This window comes from Chiloscyllium plagiosum, unplaced genomic scaffold (assembly GCF_037043375.1).
Source record: "Chiloscyllium plagiosum isolate Xiang-an unplaced genomic scaffold, Cpla_swu_hap1 HiC_scaffold_36, whole genome shotgun sequence".
In the NCBI taxonomy this organism is placed as follows: Eukaryota; Metazoa; Chordata; class Chondrichthyes; order Orectolobiformes; family Hemiscylliidae; genus Chiloscyllium; species Chiloscyllium plagiosum.
In genome coordinates this window covers 45857432-45876167 of record NW_028270174.1, presented here as the reverse complement: position 1 = coordinate 45876167, position 18736 = coordinate 45857432, and the positions used below count along the sequence as shown (strand labels likewise).

The 18736-nt window shown below is 42.2% G+C and overlaps 1 protein-coding gene across 2 annotated transcripts in view; it reads left to right on the top strand.

The window, feature by feature from the left end:
* Window positions 1-18736, top strand: part of pdgfc (platelet derived growth factor c) — a 421124-nt gene that overhangs the window by 353054 nt on the left and 49334 nt on the right. For both annotated transcript variants that reach the window (XM_043708811.2, XM_087980140.1), the window contains one exon: window positions 11842-12043. In XM_043708811.2, the coding sequence (XP_043564746.2) occupies window positions 11842-12043 (202 nt within the window). The remainder of the gene's footprint in view (window positions 1-11841; window positions 12044-18736) is intronic.

Genomic DNA, 18736 nt, shown 5'->3' with positions numbered 1-18736 from the left:
GAAAATATCTATTTCCATAGCTAGACTTGCCTGGAACCAAGAAGCAATAGCTTGAAGGACACCATGCTGCATCAACCAAAGCTGACAGAGCAGGATTTTCACTTCCCTGGAGTGGTATGGGCAATAATAGAGTCATAGAGATGTATAGCACGGAAACAGACCCTTCGGTCCAACCTGTCCATGCCGACCAGATATCCCAACCCAATCTAGTCCCACCTTCCAGCGCCCGGCCCATATCCCTCCAAACCCTTCGTATTTATAATACCCAAATGCCTCTTAAATGTTGCAATTGTATCAGGCTCCACACATCCTCTGGCAGCTTATTCCATTCACGTACCACCCTCTGTGAGAAAAGGTCTCTTTTATATCTTTTCCCCTCACACCCTAAACCTATGTCTCTAGTTCTGGACTCCCGAACCCATGGAAAGACTTTGTCTATTTATCCTATCCATGCCCTTCATAATTTTATAAACCTCTATAAGGTCACCCCTCAGCCTCCGACGCTCCAGGGAAAACAGCCCCAGCCTGTTCAGCCTCTCCCTATAGCTCAACTCCCCCAACCCTGGCAACATCCTTGTAAATCTTTTCTGAACCCTTTCAAGTTTCACAACATCTTTCCGCTAGGAAGGAGACCAGAATTGCATGCAATATTCCAACAGTGGCCTAACCAATGTCCTGTACAGCCGCAACATGACCTCCCAACTCCTGTACTCAATACTCTGACCAATAAAGAAAAGCATACCAAATGCCTTCTTCACTATCCTATCTACCTGCGACTCCACTTTCAAGGATCTTTGAACCTGCACTCCAAGGTCTCTTTGTTCAGCAACACTCCCTAGGACCTTACCATTAAGTGTATAAGTCCTGCTAAGATTTGCTTTCCCAAAACACATCACCTCACATTTATCTGAATTAAACTCCATCTGACACTTCTCAGCCCATTGGCCCATCTGGTCCAGATCCTGTTGTAATCGCTGTCCACTACACCTCCAATTTTGGTGTCATCTGCAAACTTACTAACTGTACCTCTTATGCTCGCATCCAAATCATTTATGTAGATAACAAAAAGTAGAGGACCCAGCACCGATCCTTGTGGCACTTCACTGGTCACAGGCCTCCAGTCTGAAAAGCAACCATCCACCACCACCCTCTGTCTTCTACTTTTGAGCCAGTTCTGTATCCAAGTGATTAATTCACCCTGTATGCCATGATTAACCTTGCTAATCAGTCTCCATGGGGAACCTTGTTGAATGCCTTACTGAAGTCCATATAGATCACATCTACTGCTCTGCCCTCATCAATCTTCTTTGTTACTTCTTCAAAAACCTCAATCAAGTTTGTGAGACATGATTTCCCATGTGCAAAGCCATGTTGACTATCCCGAATCAGTCCTTGCCTTTCCAAATACATGTACATCCTGTCCCTCAGGGTTCCCTCCAACAACTTGCCCACCACCAACGTCAGGCTCACTAGTCTATAGTTCCCTAGCTTGTCTTTACTGCCCTGCTTAAACAGTGGCACCACGTTTGCCAACCTCCAGTCTTCCGGCACCTCACCTGTGACTATCGATGATACAAATATCTCAGCAAGAGGCCCAGCAATCACTTCTCTACTTTCTCACAGAGTTCTCGGGTACACCTGATCATGTCCTGGGGATTTATCCACCTTTAACAGTTTCAAGACATCCAGCACTTCCTCCTCTGTAATCTGGACACTTTGCAAGATGTCACCATCTATTTCCCTACAGTCTATATCTTCCATATCCTTTTGCATCGTAAATACTGATGCAAAATATTCATTTAGTATCTCCCCCATTTTCTGTGGCTCCACACAAAGGTCGCATTGCTGATTTTTGAGGGGTCCTATTCTGTCCCTAGTTACCCTTTTGTCCTTAATATATTTGTAAAAACCCCTTGGATTCTCCTTAATTCTATTTGCCAAAGCTATCTCTTGTCTCCGTTTTGCCCTCCTGTTTTCCCTCTTAAGTATACTCCTACTTCCTTTATACTCTTCTAAGGATTCACTTGATCTATCCTGTCTATACCTGACATATGATGGCAAAATATAATAAAAATTAAATAATTAAAATCTCAATGTTGAGGAAAAACAGTTTCTAAATTTTTTCCTTAACCTTCAAATGGTGACTTAAGAACCTCAGTATTATTGGCAACTACCTTGTCTCCCTGCATTTGAATCTCATTAAATCCTCAGTTTGTCTCATTTCAAAGCTACTTCCAATTTTCTTGTTTCCTGCTAGATGGCGCAAATTCCTGACTGTCACCTGTGTGTGCTGGTGACTCAATTTGCTGATTGTTTGGCCTTCATTCAACTCTGTTGTCTCAACAATGTCCCATGGGCACAATCCTCATTGATCCCTTCATCCATCCAATCAGCATTGATTAAACCATCAACCTCACTGCAACACCATGCCTGGTCTCAAACCAACTCACACCATTTTAGTCTTTCTGGAGTTCAAGGGCACTAGCAACTTGCAAGCTTCTGCCATGTCACTTTGTACATAGCCTCTGAGCTGGTGGACAGTGCAGGTGAAAGCCCTGCTGGTGCATTCTCTGAAGGTTCAATGTCTTCCTCCTCTGAAGTGGAGGTGGAACTGAATGGTCTCTGGCACTGACATCTTCTTTGGCTGACGCTTATGGGTTGTCACTAGTGTCTACATAGGAGAAAGAATTAGTTGAGTTGTGCAAGTTAAAAATGAATGAGAGCTGCTGGTAACAGCAAACAGCACAGCACAATGGGAAGACAGTGTGTCAGTTGGACATCAAAGTCTCCTGATCCCATATGAGTGAATATACTCTTCTCTAGATAGCTTGCGACTTTTCGCTTCACATGGAGGAAGGAGCCTGATATCTCCCCTCCCCCCAAAAGTCTTTGCTTTCTCACCTGATTGTGGGTCAGTCTTTCTTGTAATGAGACAAAGGGAGGATTGAGATGATGGAAGTGAATGCAGGAGAAGTTATTGGTGATGCGGCAGCAGACTGAATGTTGAAAGGTCTCAAAAGTGGCAAGCACTTCCTGCTTAAGATTCCATGAGGTGGGGGCCATAGAACTCAGAAGCATAATTTATGGGTTTACCTGTGTAAGATTGTATGAGAAAATTTGCTCTGAGCCATGGAGGACCCTCTGGGTATGAATCTCTGGGAGGAGGATCACTTAGCCTCGGATTTTCTCTCACTATGTTCACACCTCCCTAGGGTTTTATGTGGATCTTTTAGATACATGCCAATGCTTCAGAAGAAAACCTGGAAAAGAAATCACATGAATGTGCCTCTTCTCAAGACTTCTGTTGATCTAAAGGTGCTGTTATCTTTATAGAAATTGCAGTAACTGCTTTTTGATTGAGAAACAAAGGACGAGCATTTATATGAAATATTTCTGTAATGTGTTCCATTGTATGTCAGAAATCATTTTAGTGGTAGAAACACTGTTCTGGTCAAATGCCTTTAAAGTGACTTAGTTTGCTCATATCCTACCTTGACTCAATCTTCATTCCCCTGGTCCAGTCTCTGCCCACGTACATCTGTGATTCTTCTAACGCTTTATGCCAGTTTCAGAATTTCCAGTTTGCAGGTGCAAGCTGTTTACTTCTTACCATGGACATGCAGTCCCTTTACACATCCATCCCCCAACAGGATAGATTCAGGGCTCTGTGCTTCTTCCTGGAGTAAAGTCCTGAACCGTCCCCATCTCCACCCACCTCTGCTTGACCGAGCTTGTCCTTACCCTGAACAACTTCTCTTTTAACTTCTCTCATTTTCTTAAGATCAGTGGGATGGCCACGGGCACCCATGTGGTCCCTAGTAATGCCTGTTTCCTCGTGAAACACTCCTTGTTGCAGTCATATTCTGGCTTCCACCTACAACTCTTTCTTCAATATATCGATGATATCATTGATATATGCTGCCCTCTCACATCTGGAATTAGAAACATTCATCAATTTCGTTTCCGATTTCCACCCCACCCTCACTTTCACCAGCCCTATCTCTGACTCCTCCCTTCCCTTCCTCAACATCTCTGTTTCCATTTGTGGGGATAGACTGGCCACTAATATCCACTATGAACCCAGCATTTCCCAGAGCTACCTAGACGACACATCCTTGCACCCTGCTTCCTGTAAAGACTCTGTTCCATTCTTTAGTTCCTTTATCTCCATTGCATATGTTCCGATGAGGCCAACTTCAACAAGGGAACCTCCAAAATGTCCACCATCTTCTTCAACCGAGGATTCCCCAGCACCGTTATTGACAGGGCCCTCAACCAAGTGAGACCCATCTCCCGCACTTCCACTTTCAACCCCTCTCTTCTCTTCCGCAAAAGTGATAGGGTTCCCCTTCTCCTTACCTACCATCCCACCAGCATCCACATCCAGAAGATCATCAGCCAGTATTTCTGCCACATCCAGCAAGATAACACCAGCAGGCGCGCATTATCCTCCACTCCCTTGTCTGCCTTCCGCAGGGACTGTTCCCTCCAGAGCACACTGGTCCACTCCTCCTTCAATCCAACAATCCCCGCACAGCTCGATGGCTCCTTCACCTGCAACTGCCAAAGGTGTAACACCTGCACATGTACTTCCTCCCTCTTCAGTATCCAAGGCCCCAGTCATACCTTCCAGGTGAATCAGCATTATACCTGCAATGTGTGCAGTTTGTCCAATGTGTGCGGGAGGGTTTCCTGACACAATATGTAGACAGGCCAACAAGAGGTAAGGCCATACTGGATTTGGTTCTGGGTAACGAACCAGGCCAGGTGTTAGAATTAGAGGAAGGTGAGCACTTTGGGGACAGTGACCACAATTCGTTGACTTTTACTCCAGTGATGGAGAGGGATAAGTGTGCACTACAGGGCAAGAGTTATAGCTGGGGGCAGGGAAATTATGATGCGGTGAGGCATGACTTAGGATGTGTGGCTTGGAAAAGTAAGCTTCAAGGCAAGGGCGTAATTGATATGCGGAGCTTGTTCAAGGAGCAACTATTGAGTGTCCTTGATAAGTATGTACCCGTCAGGCAGGGAGGAAAGGGTCATGTGAGGGAGCCGTGGTTTAATAAGGAATTGGAATCCCTTGTTAAATGGAGGAGGGTGGTCTATGTAAAGATGAGGCGTGAAGGTTCAATTGGGGCGATTGAGAGTTATAAGGTAGCCAGGAAGGACCTGAAGAGAGAGCTAAGAGCAGCAAGGAGGGGACATGAAAGGTCCTTAGTTGGTAGGATTAGGGAAAACCCTAAGGCTTTCTATAGGTCTGTCAGGAATAAAAGAATGACTAGGGTAGGAATAGGTCCAGTCAAGGATAGTGGTGGGAAGTTGCATGTGGAGGCTGAAGAGATTGGGGAGACACTGAATGAATACTTTTCATCAGTATTCACTCAGGAACAGGACATTGTTGTCGATGTGAATACTGAGTCACAATTAAGTAGAATGGATGGCTTTGAGGTATGTAGAGAAGAGGTGTTGGAAATTCTGGAAAGGGTGAAAATAAATAAGTCCCCTGGGCCTGATGGCATTTATCCTAGGATTCTCTGGGGAGCAAGGGAGGAGATTGCAGAGCCATTGGCCTTGATTTTTATGTCCTCATTGTCTACAGGAGTAGTGCCAGAAGATTGGAGGCTAGCAAATGTTCCCCCTTGTTCAAGAAGGGGAGTAGGGATAACCCTAGTAACTATAGGCCGGTGAGTCTCACTTCTGTTGTGGGCAAAATCTTAGAGAGAATTGTAAGGGATAGGATTTATGAACATCTGGATAGGAATAATGTGATCAAAGATAGTCAGCATGGTTTTGTGAAGGGCAGGTCGTGCCTCACAAACCTTATTGAATTCTTTGAGAAGGTGACTAAGGAGGTGGACAAGGGGAAAGCAGTAGATGTAGTGTATATGGATTTTAGTAAGGCATTTGATAAGGTTCCCCATGGTAGACTACTGCGAAAAATACGGAGGTATGGCATTGCGGGTGGGTTGGAGGTTTGGATTAGGAGTTGGCTGGCTGGAAGAAGACAGAGGTAGTAGTTGATGGCAAAGGTTCATCTTGGAGTGCCGTCACTAGCGGTGTTCCGCAAGGATCTGTTTTGGGACCATTGCTGTTTGTCATTTTTATAAATGACCTGAAGGAGGGGTTAGAAGGTTGGGTGAGCAAGTTTGCGGATGATACGAAAGTCGGAGGAGTTGTAGACAGTGAGGAAGGATGTGGCAGGTTACAGCGAGATATAGATAAGCTGCAGAACTGGGCAGAAAGGTGGCAAATGGAGTTCAATGTAGCTAAGTGTGAGGTGATTCACTTTGGTAAGAGTAATAAAAAGATGGGGTACTGGGCTAATGGACGGATACTTGGTAGTGTGGATGAGCAGAGGGATCTTGGTGTCCATGTACACAGATCTTTGAAAGTTGCCACCCAGGTAAATAGTGCGGTGAAGAAGGCATATGGCGTACTGGCTTTTATTGGTAGAGGAATTGAGTTCCGGAGTCCTGAGGTCATGTTGCAGTTGTATAAGACTCTGGTGCGGCCACATCTGGAGTATTGTGTGCAGTTTTGGTCGCCATACTATAGGAAGGATGTGGAGGCACTGGAACGGGTGCAAAGGAGGTTTACCAGGATGTTGCCTGGTATGGTAGAAAGATCGTATGAGGAAAGGCTGAGGCACTTGGGGTTGTTTTCATTGGAGAAAAGAAGGTTTCGGGGTGACTTGATAGAGGTGTACAAGCTGATTAGGGGTTTAGACAGGGTCGACAGTGAGAATCTTTTTCCACGTATGGAGTCAGCTATTACAAAGGGGCATAGCTTTAAATTAAGGGGGGGTAGGTATAGGACAGATGTTAGGGGTAGGTTCTTTACTCAGCGAGTCGTGAGTTCATGGAATGCCCTGCCAGTAGCAGTGGTGGACTCTCCCTCATTATGGGCATTTAAGCGGGCATTGGATAGGCATATGGAGGATAGTGGGCTAGTGTAGGTTAGGTGGGCTTGGATCGGTGCAACATCTAGAGCTGAAGGGCCTGTACTGCGCTGTATTCTTCTATGTTCTATGTTCTCACAATCTAATCTACTGCATTTGCAGCTCACAATGTGGTGTCCTCTATATTGGGGAAACAAAGCGCAGACTGGGTAACCACTTCGTAGGACATTTGCCTTCTACCTGCAAAAAAGACCCTGAGCTTCGAGTTGCTTGCCACTTTAACACACCACCCTGTTCTCTGGCCAACATCTCTCTCTGAGACTTGCTGCAATGTTCCAGTGAAGCTCAGTGTAAGCTGGAAGAACAACATCTCATTTTCCACTTGGGGACTCTGCAGCCCTCCAGACTCAATATTGAGTTCAATAATTTTAGAGTCTAAACTCTCCCTCAACGTAGCCCCCTACCCCACACACTAGGCCTTGTTATCACTTAGTCTGCCATTACACGCTATCTATTGTTAGCTACTAACAGTCTCCGTTAACAGCTGTTCACCCTCTTTGCCAGGTTGTTATCAATTCCTTTGTCTGTCCAACTGTTCTTTTCTCTCTTTGGGCTTTATCCCCACCTATCGGTTAGTCCTTAACCAACCCCCCCACCCCACAACCTTCTTCTGCATATCGACCGGCACTTTCCTAGTTACCATCAGTTCTGAGCAAGGATCACCGGACGTGAAACATTAACTCTGATTTTTCTTCACAGGTGCTGCCAGATCTGCTGAGCTTTTCCAGCAGCTTCTGTTTTTGTTTCTGATTTGCAGCATCCACAGCTCTTTTGGTTTTGATTTAGTTTGCTCCTGCTCTTGGCAATTTTTAAAGTCGATTCAAAAATATGTATTTTATACAAAGTTTAACTTTGCATATGATCCAAAAGGCAATTGAAGTTGTGGAAAAACCCATTATAGTACATGGCTGCTTAGGAAAAATGATTGGCTTTTGAGTAAATAATATGTGGTGTGTTTCAGTGTTTGTCAGATTGGGCCAAAGTTGAATCTTGGTAAAAGTAAAGCTGAAATTTTTCTTCAATGACGGTGAATCTGCAATGTTTTTTTTCTACCCTGCTTGCATTTCTTTTCGACTGAACATAGTAGAAGTTTCTGCAGTTTAAACAGTGACCCCTCTGACTGAGGATGTTTTCAGGACTGTAACATCTATGAATAGCTAGTAAAAGTCACCGAAAAGTAATTTGGAATCTCTTTTCAGAAGACCAAATTCAAGGTTCATTGAAGCCTTTCTTTCTTATTGATAATGATGTTGTGAATCACCAATAAATAATTTTCCACATTAAAGTTGGTCCTTTAAAAACAAGGTGTTATTCGTGAAAAAACTAATTGAAGGAATTAACGCATCATGCTGGCCATCAAGGCTGAAAGAAAGACAGATCTAACAACAATAATTTTTAGACATTAAAGATAGGATTTAGATGCTGAATTTTGTAAGAATAACAGAAACCTGTTGGAGACAAAGACCAGGGAGAGCACTATATCTTTTCCCCTTTCAGTCCCTGCAAAGCTAGACAGAAAGTGATGAATTTTCATTTGACTATAGCGACAGGTCTAAAGATGCATAAGCCCATATTTTCCTACATCTGGTTTAACATGCAGGCCTTCCGCCCAAAATCATTTTGACTTTCAAAAATTGCTTTTCTGTTTTGATGGAGGTAAGATTGGGTGATGGGATGTCAAGCCCAAGTAGCCTTATGGAGGTGTCCCACCCTCCAAACACTATAATGATACAGTGATTGCTCTGCCATTCCAAACTTATGGAAGCCAGCAGAGAGCATCTCTTTCCTGCAAGCATCAGCACTCATCTCTCCTGATGAAGATACTTGCTGTCCACAACTTTGGGAACTCTGGGTTTCTGCTTCAGAACCTCATGCTGTCATTGGACAATGAACATTGTCAGTGTCTCCTAGAAAATCATGACATCATCCAGCCAACAACATTGGGGTCAAGACATACCTTTGATCCCAACAGCAGGAAAAAAATCATAGATGGTAAGATTTCCACTGTGGACAGCAAGGCAGCCATGCTGTCCACCCAATGCTGGCATGCAGAGTCTCAAACTATTTCCCATTGAGCATTATTTGATTGTTTTCGGTATACTGTCAACCCCAGTGAATCTGCAGTTATGAGAGTATTTTTTTTGGCTGGCAAATCAAGCCTTGTTTGTCACGTCAGTCCTAGGGTTAACAAAATGAGTGTGCAACCCTTGAATGGGGCTGAGATGAGTCATTACAATGGACTTGAGTAGAATGCTTGTATCCCTACTCCTGGCCTGATCAGAAAAATGTTTTACATTTCCAGAACCGTTATTTTTATCAACTTTTTGCTATCCATACAAATTGCAAATAGAGATCCTATGCTTAATTTGGTTACTTCAGCCTGTTTCGGAATATGAGAATGTGTGATGAGGTTTGATTTCAAAACAATGAAGATGCCAAGACATGGAGGAATTTGTAGAATGCTATTTATGAAGCAAGAGGTGAAAACCCAGACAAACAATCACAATGAAGTTTTTCAAACTAGAGGTGAAAGGAAGAATGCAAATTGACAGTGTGCTTTTCTTTTAAAAAGATGCATGAAATATCGTATTCAACAAAACCGTAGGGATAAAAGATATCAGCTATTATTTGTCAGGTTTATTATTCTGATTTATTCAGCAGCAGGGATTGAGGTGGGGTTTGTGGAATGACCAACATAGGAAACGACAGATGCATCTTAGAATATAATTAGTCCTCGATGTAATAGGGTAGACTGCTAGCTATGCCATGCTCTTTGTTAGTATTAGTCCAAGCTAGTACTTATCAAGGAATTTTAAGTACAAAGTATGTTTGGTACAAATGCAGTTTTCATGACCTTTTACACAGATTTTAAAAATATAGTTGTGGAATTAACCTCTCACATACAGTTTGTCATGCCTTCAGAATGAGTTACACACAATACGGCAAGTTTTTACTAATTGCATCTGTTGGTAGTCCTTAGGGGGACAAACTAAACCCTCAAATGAAGGTTTCTTGCACTAATGTGCAAGGACACTGGTAGCCATCTTTCAAAGTGTCAAATTTTGAAAATATTTATTTTATCAAAAAATAACTACATGCACAAATGAAACTAGTAACACTGCTTAAACCAAACTACACAAAAGAATTTGAGCGCCTTAAAATCAGGCTACTCAAAGGTAATGGACTGGGCATTCTTACAAAAAATACTCCTTTTTTGATAAATTCATTTCCAATAGCTTTAATTTAAATAATATATAACTATTCAGCATGGTTTTGTGAAGGGCAGGTCGTGCCTCACAAACCTTATTGAATTCTTTGAGAAGGTGACTAAGGAGGTGGACGAGGGGAAACCAGTAGATGTGGTGTATATGGATTTTAGTAAGGCGTTTGATAAGGTTCTCCATGGTAGACTACTGCAAAAAATATGGAGGTATGGCATTGAGGGTGAGTTGGAGGTTTGGATTAGGAGTTGGCTGGCTGGAAGAAGACAGAGGGTAGTAGTTGATGGCAAAGGTTCATCTTGGAGTACCGTCACTAGTGGTGTTCCGCAAGGATCTGTTTTGGGACCATTGCTGTTTGTCATTTTTATAAATGACCTGGAGGAGGGGTTAGAAGGTTGGGTGAGCAAGTTTGCGGATGATACGAAAGTCGGAGGAGTTGTAGACAGTGAGGAAGGATATGGCAGGTTACAGCTGGATATAGATAAGCTGCAGAACTGGGCAGAAAGGTGGCAAATGGAGTTCAATGTAGCTAAGTGTGAGGTGATTCACTTTGGTAAGAGTAATAAAAAGATGGGATACTGGGCTAATGGTCGGATACTTGGTAGTGTGGATGAGCAGAGGGATCTTGGTGTCCATGTACACAGATCTTTGAAATTTGCCACCCAGGTAAATAGTGCGGTGAAGAAGGCATATGGCGTACTGGCTTTTATTGGTAGAGGAATTGAGTTCCGGAGTCCTGAGGTCATGTTGCAGTTGTATAAGACTCTGGTGCGGCCGCATCTGGAGTATTGTGTGCAGTTTTGGTCGCCATATTATAGGAAGGATGTGGAGGCACTGGAACGGGTGCAGAGGAGGTTTACCAGGATGTTGCCTGGTATGGTAGAAAGATCGTATGAGGAAAGGCTGAGGCACTTGGGGTTGTTTCATTGGAGAAAAGAAGATTTAGGGGTGACTTGATAGAGGTGTACAAGATGATTAGGGGTTTAGATAGGGTCGACAGTGAGAATCTTTTTCCACGTATGGAGTCAGCTATTACAAGGGGGCATAGCTTTAAATTAAGGGGGGGTAGGTATAGGACAGATGTTAGGGGTAGGTTCTTTACTCAGCGAGTCGTGAGTTCATGGAATGCCCTGCCAGTAGCAGTGGTGGACTCTCCCTCATTATGGGCATTTAAGCGGGCATTGGATAGGCATATCCAATTGGATAGTGGGCTAGTGTAGGTTAGGTGGGCTTGGATCGGCGCAACATCGAGGGCCGAAGGGCCTGTACTGCGCTGTATTCTTCTATGTTCTATTCTTAAATGTATTGAGGAATATTCTTAATGCAACAGCAATAGTGACTAAATCTCTGCCCTGTGCCCTGATTTGTGAATGATTCAAATTTGTGATAATGTAAGTGAGTTGAAGCAGAAATCTGAACTCCAACAGAAATAGCTAGAGTTCTTGAACATAAAAATAATAATGGAGTTGGCAGTTTGTTAGATGAAAGGAAGACTGTTGTTCAGTGGATTATACTTAGTTTAGTTCATTCCAAAGAAATCTTGAAACTTCCATCAATGCATAAAATATACACTTTTAAAGTTGCCTTATTTTGACGACCTCAAACTAAAAAGACAGAACCATAAACCTCTAATCATTGTATTCAATTTGCTTTTTAATACAGGCCCATTTTGAAAGCCCAACACTCGTGCCGCCTTCTCCTCTATCTTTGGATGGCTTAAATGAGGCTGTCTCAGGCTTTGACACTATAGAGGAGCTGATCAAGTACTTGGAACCAGAGAGGTGGCAGCTGGATTTGGAAGATTTGTACAAACCAACCTGGCAGATGCTTGGAAAGGCTTTTGTGCATGGTAGAAAATCCAGAGGCAAGTGTTCTCTTTCATTTTCAATCTTGCCAAACATTACTTGATTTTTACATGTGCAACAGTGTAGCTCGGGCAATAAGTATTCCAAAGAAAATTATTCCCAATTTTGATCAAGATAGTAAGTCTGTGAATCTAGTTAAATATATTTCACAAATTAAAATTCAGTGAACACTTTAAGTTTTTCATAGGACTCTATCTAATTTGTTGAATCATGATTCATCTCACTTGGTTCTTTCAGAGTCCAATTTATCTGTTGTTAGTTATAGTTCATAACTAATATTTCCATTTGGCATTTTTATGCATGTTCCTTCAAGTTTTCATATCAAATACAGGTACACATACCTATATCTGAAACACTGAGGACCAGCTGTTTCGGAATTCTGAATTTTCTGAATTTTAGAATAAGTGACAGTTCAACAATGAAATTTTAAAAAATCTTACCAAACAGCAGACTCACTGTGAGTACTACGGCCCCTGATGCAGAATTGAGGGCTGCCAGTGCTGGGTCATGCCCACCACGTTGCACCTGAGTGACATACATCGAGTGGGTATGGAATTGAGTTAACTGTTTGCACATCAACCTTTTGAATGATATAAAAACGTCACAAAAAAACCTTTGGATTTTGGAGCTTTTTGGATAAAGGGTTGTCTACCTGTATAAGCTTTATAAACTGTAGGTGTCACAGTATATGGACAAACATCCCAATTTCAATGAACAGGTTTTGATAAGAGTCGCTATTACAACTGGGACATATTATAAGAAATGCCCAATTTATTTGGTAATCAGTAAAGCAGAGCAACACACTATAACGCAAAAATAGTAACAGAGCATGCCTGAAACGCTTAATAGGTCAAGCAGTTTCTGTAAAGACAGATTCAGAACTAACTGGGTGGATTTTGACGACCAAGGCAGATGGGTTGAATTGAGTAATTTTTGAATAGCTGGACCACCTATTTAAGAATCATGAGATTCATGACAAAGTGTATTCAAGATAGCTGTAGCAGTTGATGGCTTTGTAATACATAGTAGTAGACAGTTTATCTACTGAAGCAGAGACAGAGAAATTGAAAGAGGCGATGCAAGAGTCAGGGCCAGACCATACGAAGATGGGGGAAAGTAGAGATTAGAGGCAAAATTCTTTTTCATTCTGGATTTTTCTAATTCTAGTTCCAAAGGAAGAGGCACCAGTACAGATTGAGATGTGCTGGAGAAAAAGTTATAGAAGGGACCCAAGTAGATCTGGAGCACAGTGTTCCTTAAACTCCACAAAAAGACATCTGTAACCCCACAAGGGTAGTCATGGCCCATCATTTATTTGGGAGAAGTGAGAAAAGTTAAAAGAAAAATTGCTCAATGAGAAAATGAACGGAGCCAGACGGAGGAGGTTGATATCATGGCGACTGGTTCAGTCCTTCATTTGAGAAAGAAGCAGAAAACACTCACTGAATGCTTTGGGAGATGAACCTCTGAAATTCCTTACATCCTGCTTCCTGTAAGGATTCCATTCCATTGCTGTGCTTCTCTATTTCTTTTGCATCTGTTTCAGAGATGCTATCTTTTACAGTGTCGAGTCCAACATTTCAACCCAAGATACCATCCCACCCCCAACTCCTTGACTGTAATGGACAAGCAAACAATCATAACCAACACATTTCCTGTACTTCTCCCCTCACCATTAACTCTCCTTCTGAAAATCCTGTCAAGGTTCCCATTGTCCTTATTTTCCACCACACTATCCTCCATATTCAAAGGATCATCCTCTCCTATTCCCATCACCTGCAGCATGATGTCACATAACAACACCTCTTTCCCCTCCCCCTCCCCTGTCAGTCTAATCCTCTATTGTTCCCAACATCTCATTTCCCTTTCTCCAGGCTCCTACTCACATAATCACGGAGTTGCCTTTTATTTAATCTCCTCCCTCCTCCGCATCCTTCCAGATGAAGCAACAATTGTATTCCTTTCGATCTAGTATACCATATTCACTACTATGTTTTCACCTCAGTTGGAGAGATCAACCGCAAACGGGGTGACTGCATTGTGGAATCCTGTCAATAAGCATGACCTCCTGCCATCTGGTTGTTCGCCATCTTAATACATCAGTTTGCCTGATACAGTTTTCCATTAAAGCCCATAAAAGGGGAAGGAGCACCGTCTCATTTTCCGGTTTGGCATTTCATAGCCTTCTAGAACCAATGTTGAGTTCAACAACTAGATCTGGAAGTGCAGATGTCTAGTTCCTTGAAACTGAAGTCACACGTACACAGGGTGGTGAAGGAGGCTTTTGGCACACTTGCCTTCATTGATCAGAACAGAAGTTAGAAGGATTTATTGCAGCTGTATGGGATGTTGATGCGGCCACTTTTAGAATACTGCATACAAGTCTAGTCACCATTTTATAGGAAGGATGTTATTAAACTTGAGAGGGTGTAGAAAATATTTACAAGGATGTTGGCGGGACTGGAGGGTTTGAGTTATAGGGAGGGATAGAATAGGCTGGGGCTTTTTTTTCCCCTTCAATATCAGAGGCAGTGGGGTGACCTTATAGACATTTTATAAAATCATGAGGGTCACAAGGTGAATAGCCAAGGTGTTTTCCCAGGATAGGGCAGTCCGAAGCTAGACGGCATAGGTTTAAGTTGAGAGGGTAAAGCAACAATTGTATTCCTTTCGATCTAGTATACCATATTCACTACTATGTTTTCACCTCAGTTGGAGAGGATCTGAGAGGTAACGTTTCCATGCAGAGGGTGTATGGAATACGCTGCCAGAGGGAGTGGTGGGGGTCGGTGCAACTGCAAATTTCTAAGGCATCTGAATGGGTTTGTGAATAAGAAAGGTTGAGAGGGATCTGGGCCAACTAGGACTAAGTTAGATTGGGATGTCTAGTCAGCGTAGACGAGTTGAACTGAAGCGTCAGTTTCCATGTTGTATTAATTTGATGGCTCTTTGCATGAACAATATCCTCCATTTTGTCTGGGGAAAGGTCAGCAAAGAATTCTCTGAAACTGTTTGAATAGGTGCACCAGTGACTGGCATATCACTGTATGCACTCCAGCAGATTTTAAAAAAGCACTGACAACGTCAGCAATTCCTTTTATCGCGTAACGAGTGAGGATGTTAAAGTAAATTGCAGATGATGATTTATGTCTCCCCAAAATTTGTGACTCTGGCACAATAGGTTAATGTCCATTTAACTGACAAAATGGGTTATTTTTACCTTGGCATTAAGCCCTGTTGAGTATAAATTGTCCTGCTGTATGACACAAGCCTGCTCCTGTTCTCCAGTGGCAAAAGTAGGACATACAGGTAATTCTTCTATAATGCCATGATTGCCTTCTTATGCAACACCACATTATACAAAATTCTCACTTTAGATATAGCACTTGAAGTGTTGGCAATGTAATTGTTACAGCCAACATACACTTTAAAAGTTTGCGCTTTAGAAACAGTGTCCCCAGTTAGTCTATGGTGTTACAGCAAATTTGCATTAACAAAATGCACGTTATAGCAGAAAAACCTGTATAAGAAATAGAAGACTTCAAAACCTGGTCTCACCTGACATTTTTAATGGGCTCTGGGTTCTTGTGGACTTGGGGGTAATCTAGCCCAATGCTTCATTTCAATCTTTAATTGGAACATGAATATATTTAGAACATAGCATGCTTTAAGTTTGGACAGGACACTGATACACATGATACACTGATACATATCTGAGGCCTCATTTAGTACACAAATGAGAATCAGGACCTACACATAAATGGCTTGAAAAATAGTAGCTGCCTCTCTCTAGCATTCAGATGGGGGAAGACAACATAACAGATTCAGGAGCATTGTCCTTCATCAAGCTCCAGGCGCCAGAAAAAGGACACACGAAGTAGGATCTGCCCCCTAATGCTGTTTGTTGCCATTCAAAATTTCATTACATTACATTGCTTATTGAAGCTTGAAGCCTGGAGGTAGATTGTTAGTGAAGCAGCACATCTCTAACAGGTGAAAAAGTATTGTTAATTCTGAGTCCATCATCATGGTGCTGCTAATCAGGTCACTCCTCTGTAAGTTTTGGCTTTTTTCTGTCTATCAAACAAGAAGCCAAATCTGATGTAGACAAACAGGAGCCTGGGAGAACACAGCAAGCCAGGCAGAATCAGGAGGTGGAGAAGTCAGTGTTTCAGATATTTTACCCTTCTTCAGGACTAAATGTGGGGTTAGGGGGAGCTACGGATAAACAGAAAGAGGAAACGTGGAGGGGGGAGAGTAGTGGAATGGTGACACTATCATTACCTCACCATTCTGCTATTCTCCCCATCCCTGTCCACCCTTTATGTGTGGCTCCCCCTACCCCCACATCTAGTCCTGAAAAAGGGTTAATATCCAAAACATTGAGTTCCTCCACCTCCTGATGCAGCCTGGCTTGCTGGATTCCTCCAGCCTCCTGTTCGTCTACTTTGGATTTGAGCATCAAAAGATTTTCTGTCTTAATCCAAATCTGATGCTTTTAAAGGACCCTGAAAGGTTAATGGCCATTTTCATAATGAGGAGGTTAGTGTCTGGAACAAAGGGGGAGGTAGAAATGTGTTTTCACATTGTTGTGACTGAAAAATGATACATGTGGGATAAATATTTCGGAACACCTCAACTCTAGGTGCTAGACTCAGTAATGCAGTACTTTGACCATGGGTAAAAAAATGAAATGAATAAGTTAACAGCACTCAGATTTGGTGGCTGCTGAGTAATTGCACATTTTGTTTCTAATCCCTATTTTAATGAGCATTTATGCATTAACATTTTAAGCTTTAACTTTGGTCTCTGTACTCTAAATTTTTTTATCGCCCCTTGAAGAAGAAAATGTTGCTTTATCCTCCAGAATAACTACCCAGTAATTAGCATGTTAAAGTATTTTATTTTACCAGCTGAGTGAGTGGAGAAAGGGATGGGGACAGAATGTGGGAAGTGGACATAAACCAAGTTGTAGGAAAAGGAAATCTACTGTTGATGAAAAAGGAAGATATGCCAGATCCATTGATTGTAAAAAATTGCATCCTCTGAACAGATGCAAGAGGGATGGAGAAACTGGGAGGATAGAATTGAGTCCTTACTGAGGAGTGTGAGGAGATGTAGCCAAGGTAGATGAAGGCGTAAGTGTGCTTATTGTCAACATTAGCCAATAACCCTTATCCAGAAATGGAAGTCCAGGGGAAAAGACTATAAAAATGCAGTTAAATTTGGAAATAAATATACCAGTGTGAGCTAGAATTTCATTTTCAATTATACAAGACAGGTTTTTTTTCACCAGATTGCATTATTTCCAAATTTTACTGGTTTTGGGTCAAGGAAGAGAAAGGAAGAATAGAAGATGAGAAGATGAAGAAGGAATGGAAGTTGAAAACAAAGTTGAGGTGTTTTGCAGTTTAGCATTATAGCAAGAAATAACAATAATTTTGGAAAAAGAGATGAGGGACAAAACTCTGAGTAGGACTTACAAAACATGCACATATTTCTCAGAGAAAAATTCACAGAAGGGGAAGCCCCAATTTTTATTTGAAAAATTAAGTTTTTTTTAAATTCACTCGTGCCAGCGTATATTACCCATCCCTAATTGCCATTACAGAGGTAGTGGTAGTCTGTCTTCTTGAACTGCTACAATCCATGTGTTATAGGTCAACTATAATGCTGTTAGGGAGATTGACCCAGTGACAGTGAAGGAACAGCAGAACATTTCTAAGTCAGGATGGTAAAGTGACTTGGTGGACAACTTAAAGGTGATGTTGTTCCCATGTACCTGCTGCCCTTATCCTTCTGGATGGAAGTAGTTATGGATTTGGAGTGTGCTGTCTGAGGACCTTTGGTGAATTTCTGCAGTGCATCTTGTAGATAGTACACACTACTGCTGTTGAGTGTTGATAGTGGAGGGAGTGGATGTTTGTGAATGTGGTGCCAATCAAGCAGGTGGGTTTGTGTTGGATGTTAAAAACAATGACTGCAGATGCTGGAGACCAGATTCTGGATTAGTGGTGCTGGAAGAGCACAGCAGTTCAGGCAGCATCCGAGGACAGGCAAAATCCGAGGACAGGCCTGTCCTCGGATTTTGCTTGTCCTCGGATGCTGCCTGAACTGCTGTGCTCTTCCAGCACCACTAATCCAGAATTGTGTTGGATGTTGTCAAGCTTCTTGAATTTAATTGGACCTGCACTCAGGGAAGTGGGGTGTATTCCATCACACTCCTGACATGTGCCTTGTAGACAGTGAACAGGTTTTGGAGAGTCAGTTATGGAATAAGATATTACACAGTATAAGACGGAGTTAAAAATGTGTTCAATGAAGTCATGAATAAAAGGAATGGTTACAAAGGGAAACAAAGCTAGAAATAGGTAAAGGATGAATACTGCATTTGAACTAGTGAACATGATGAATGCCTAAATAAATATTTGTACATCTAAGTACAGTGGCGGAGTGATTATATTACTCCACTATAATCCATTGTCTATGCAGAATGTGTAGAAATCCTACCATAGCAGTTTGAGGATGTAAATTCAGAATGAAAAATTTCAAAATGTAGAACTACCTTTAGTAAAGACTAGCCACACTTACAAAAACCTAAATGCTTCATTAATGTCTTCTTGGTAAGAAAACTTGCTGACTTGCCCAGTCAGTCCTTCATTTGGCTCCAGTTACACATGAAGGTAATTATC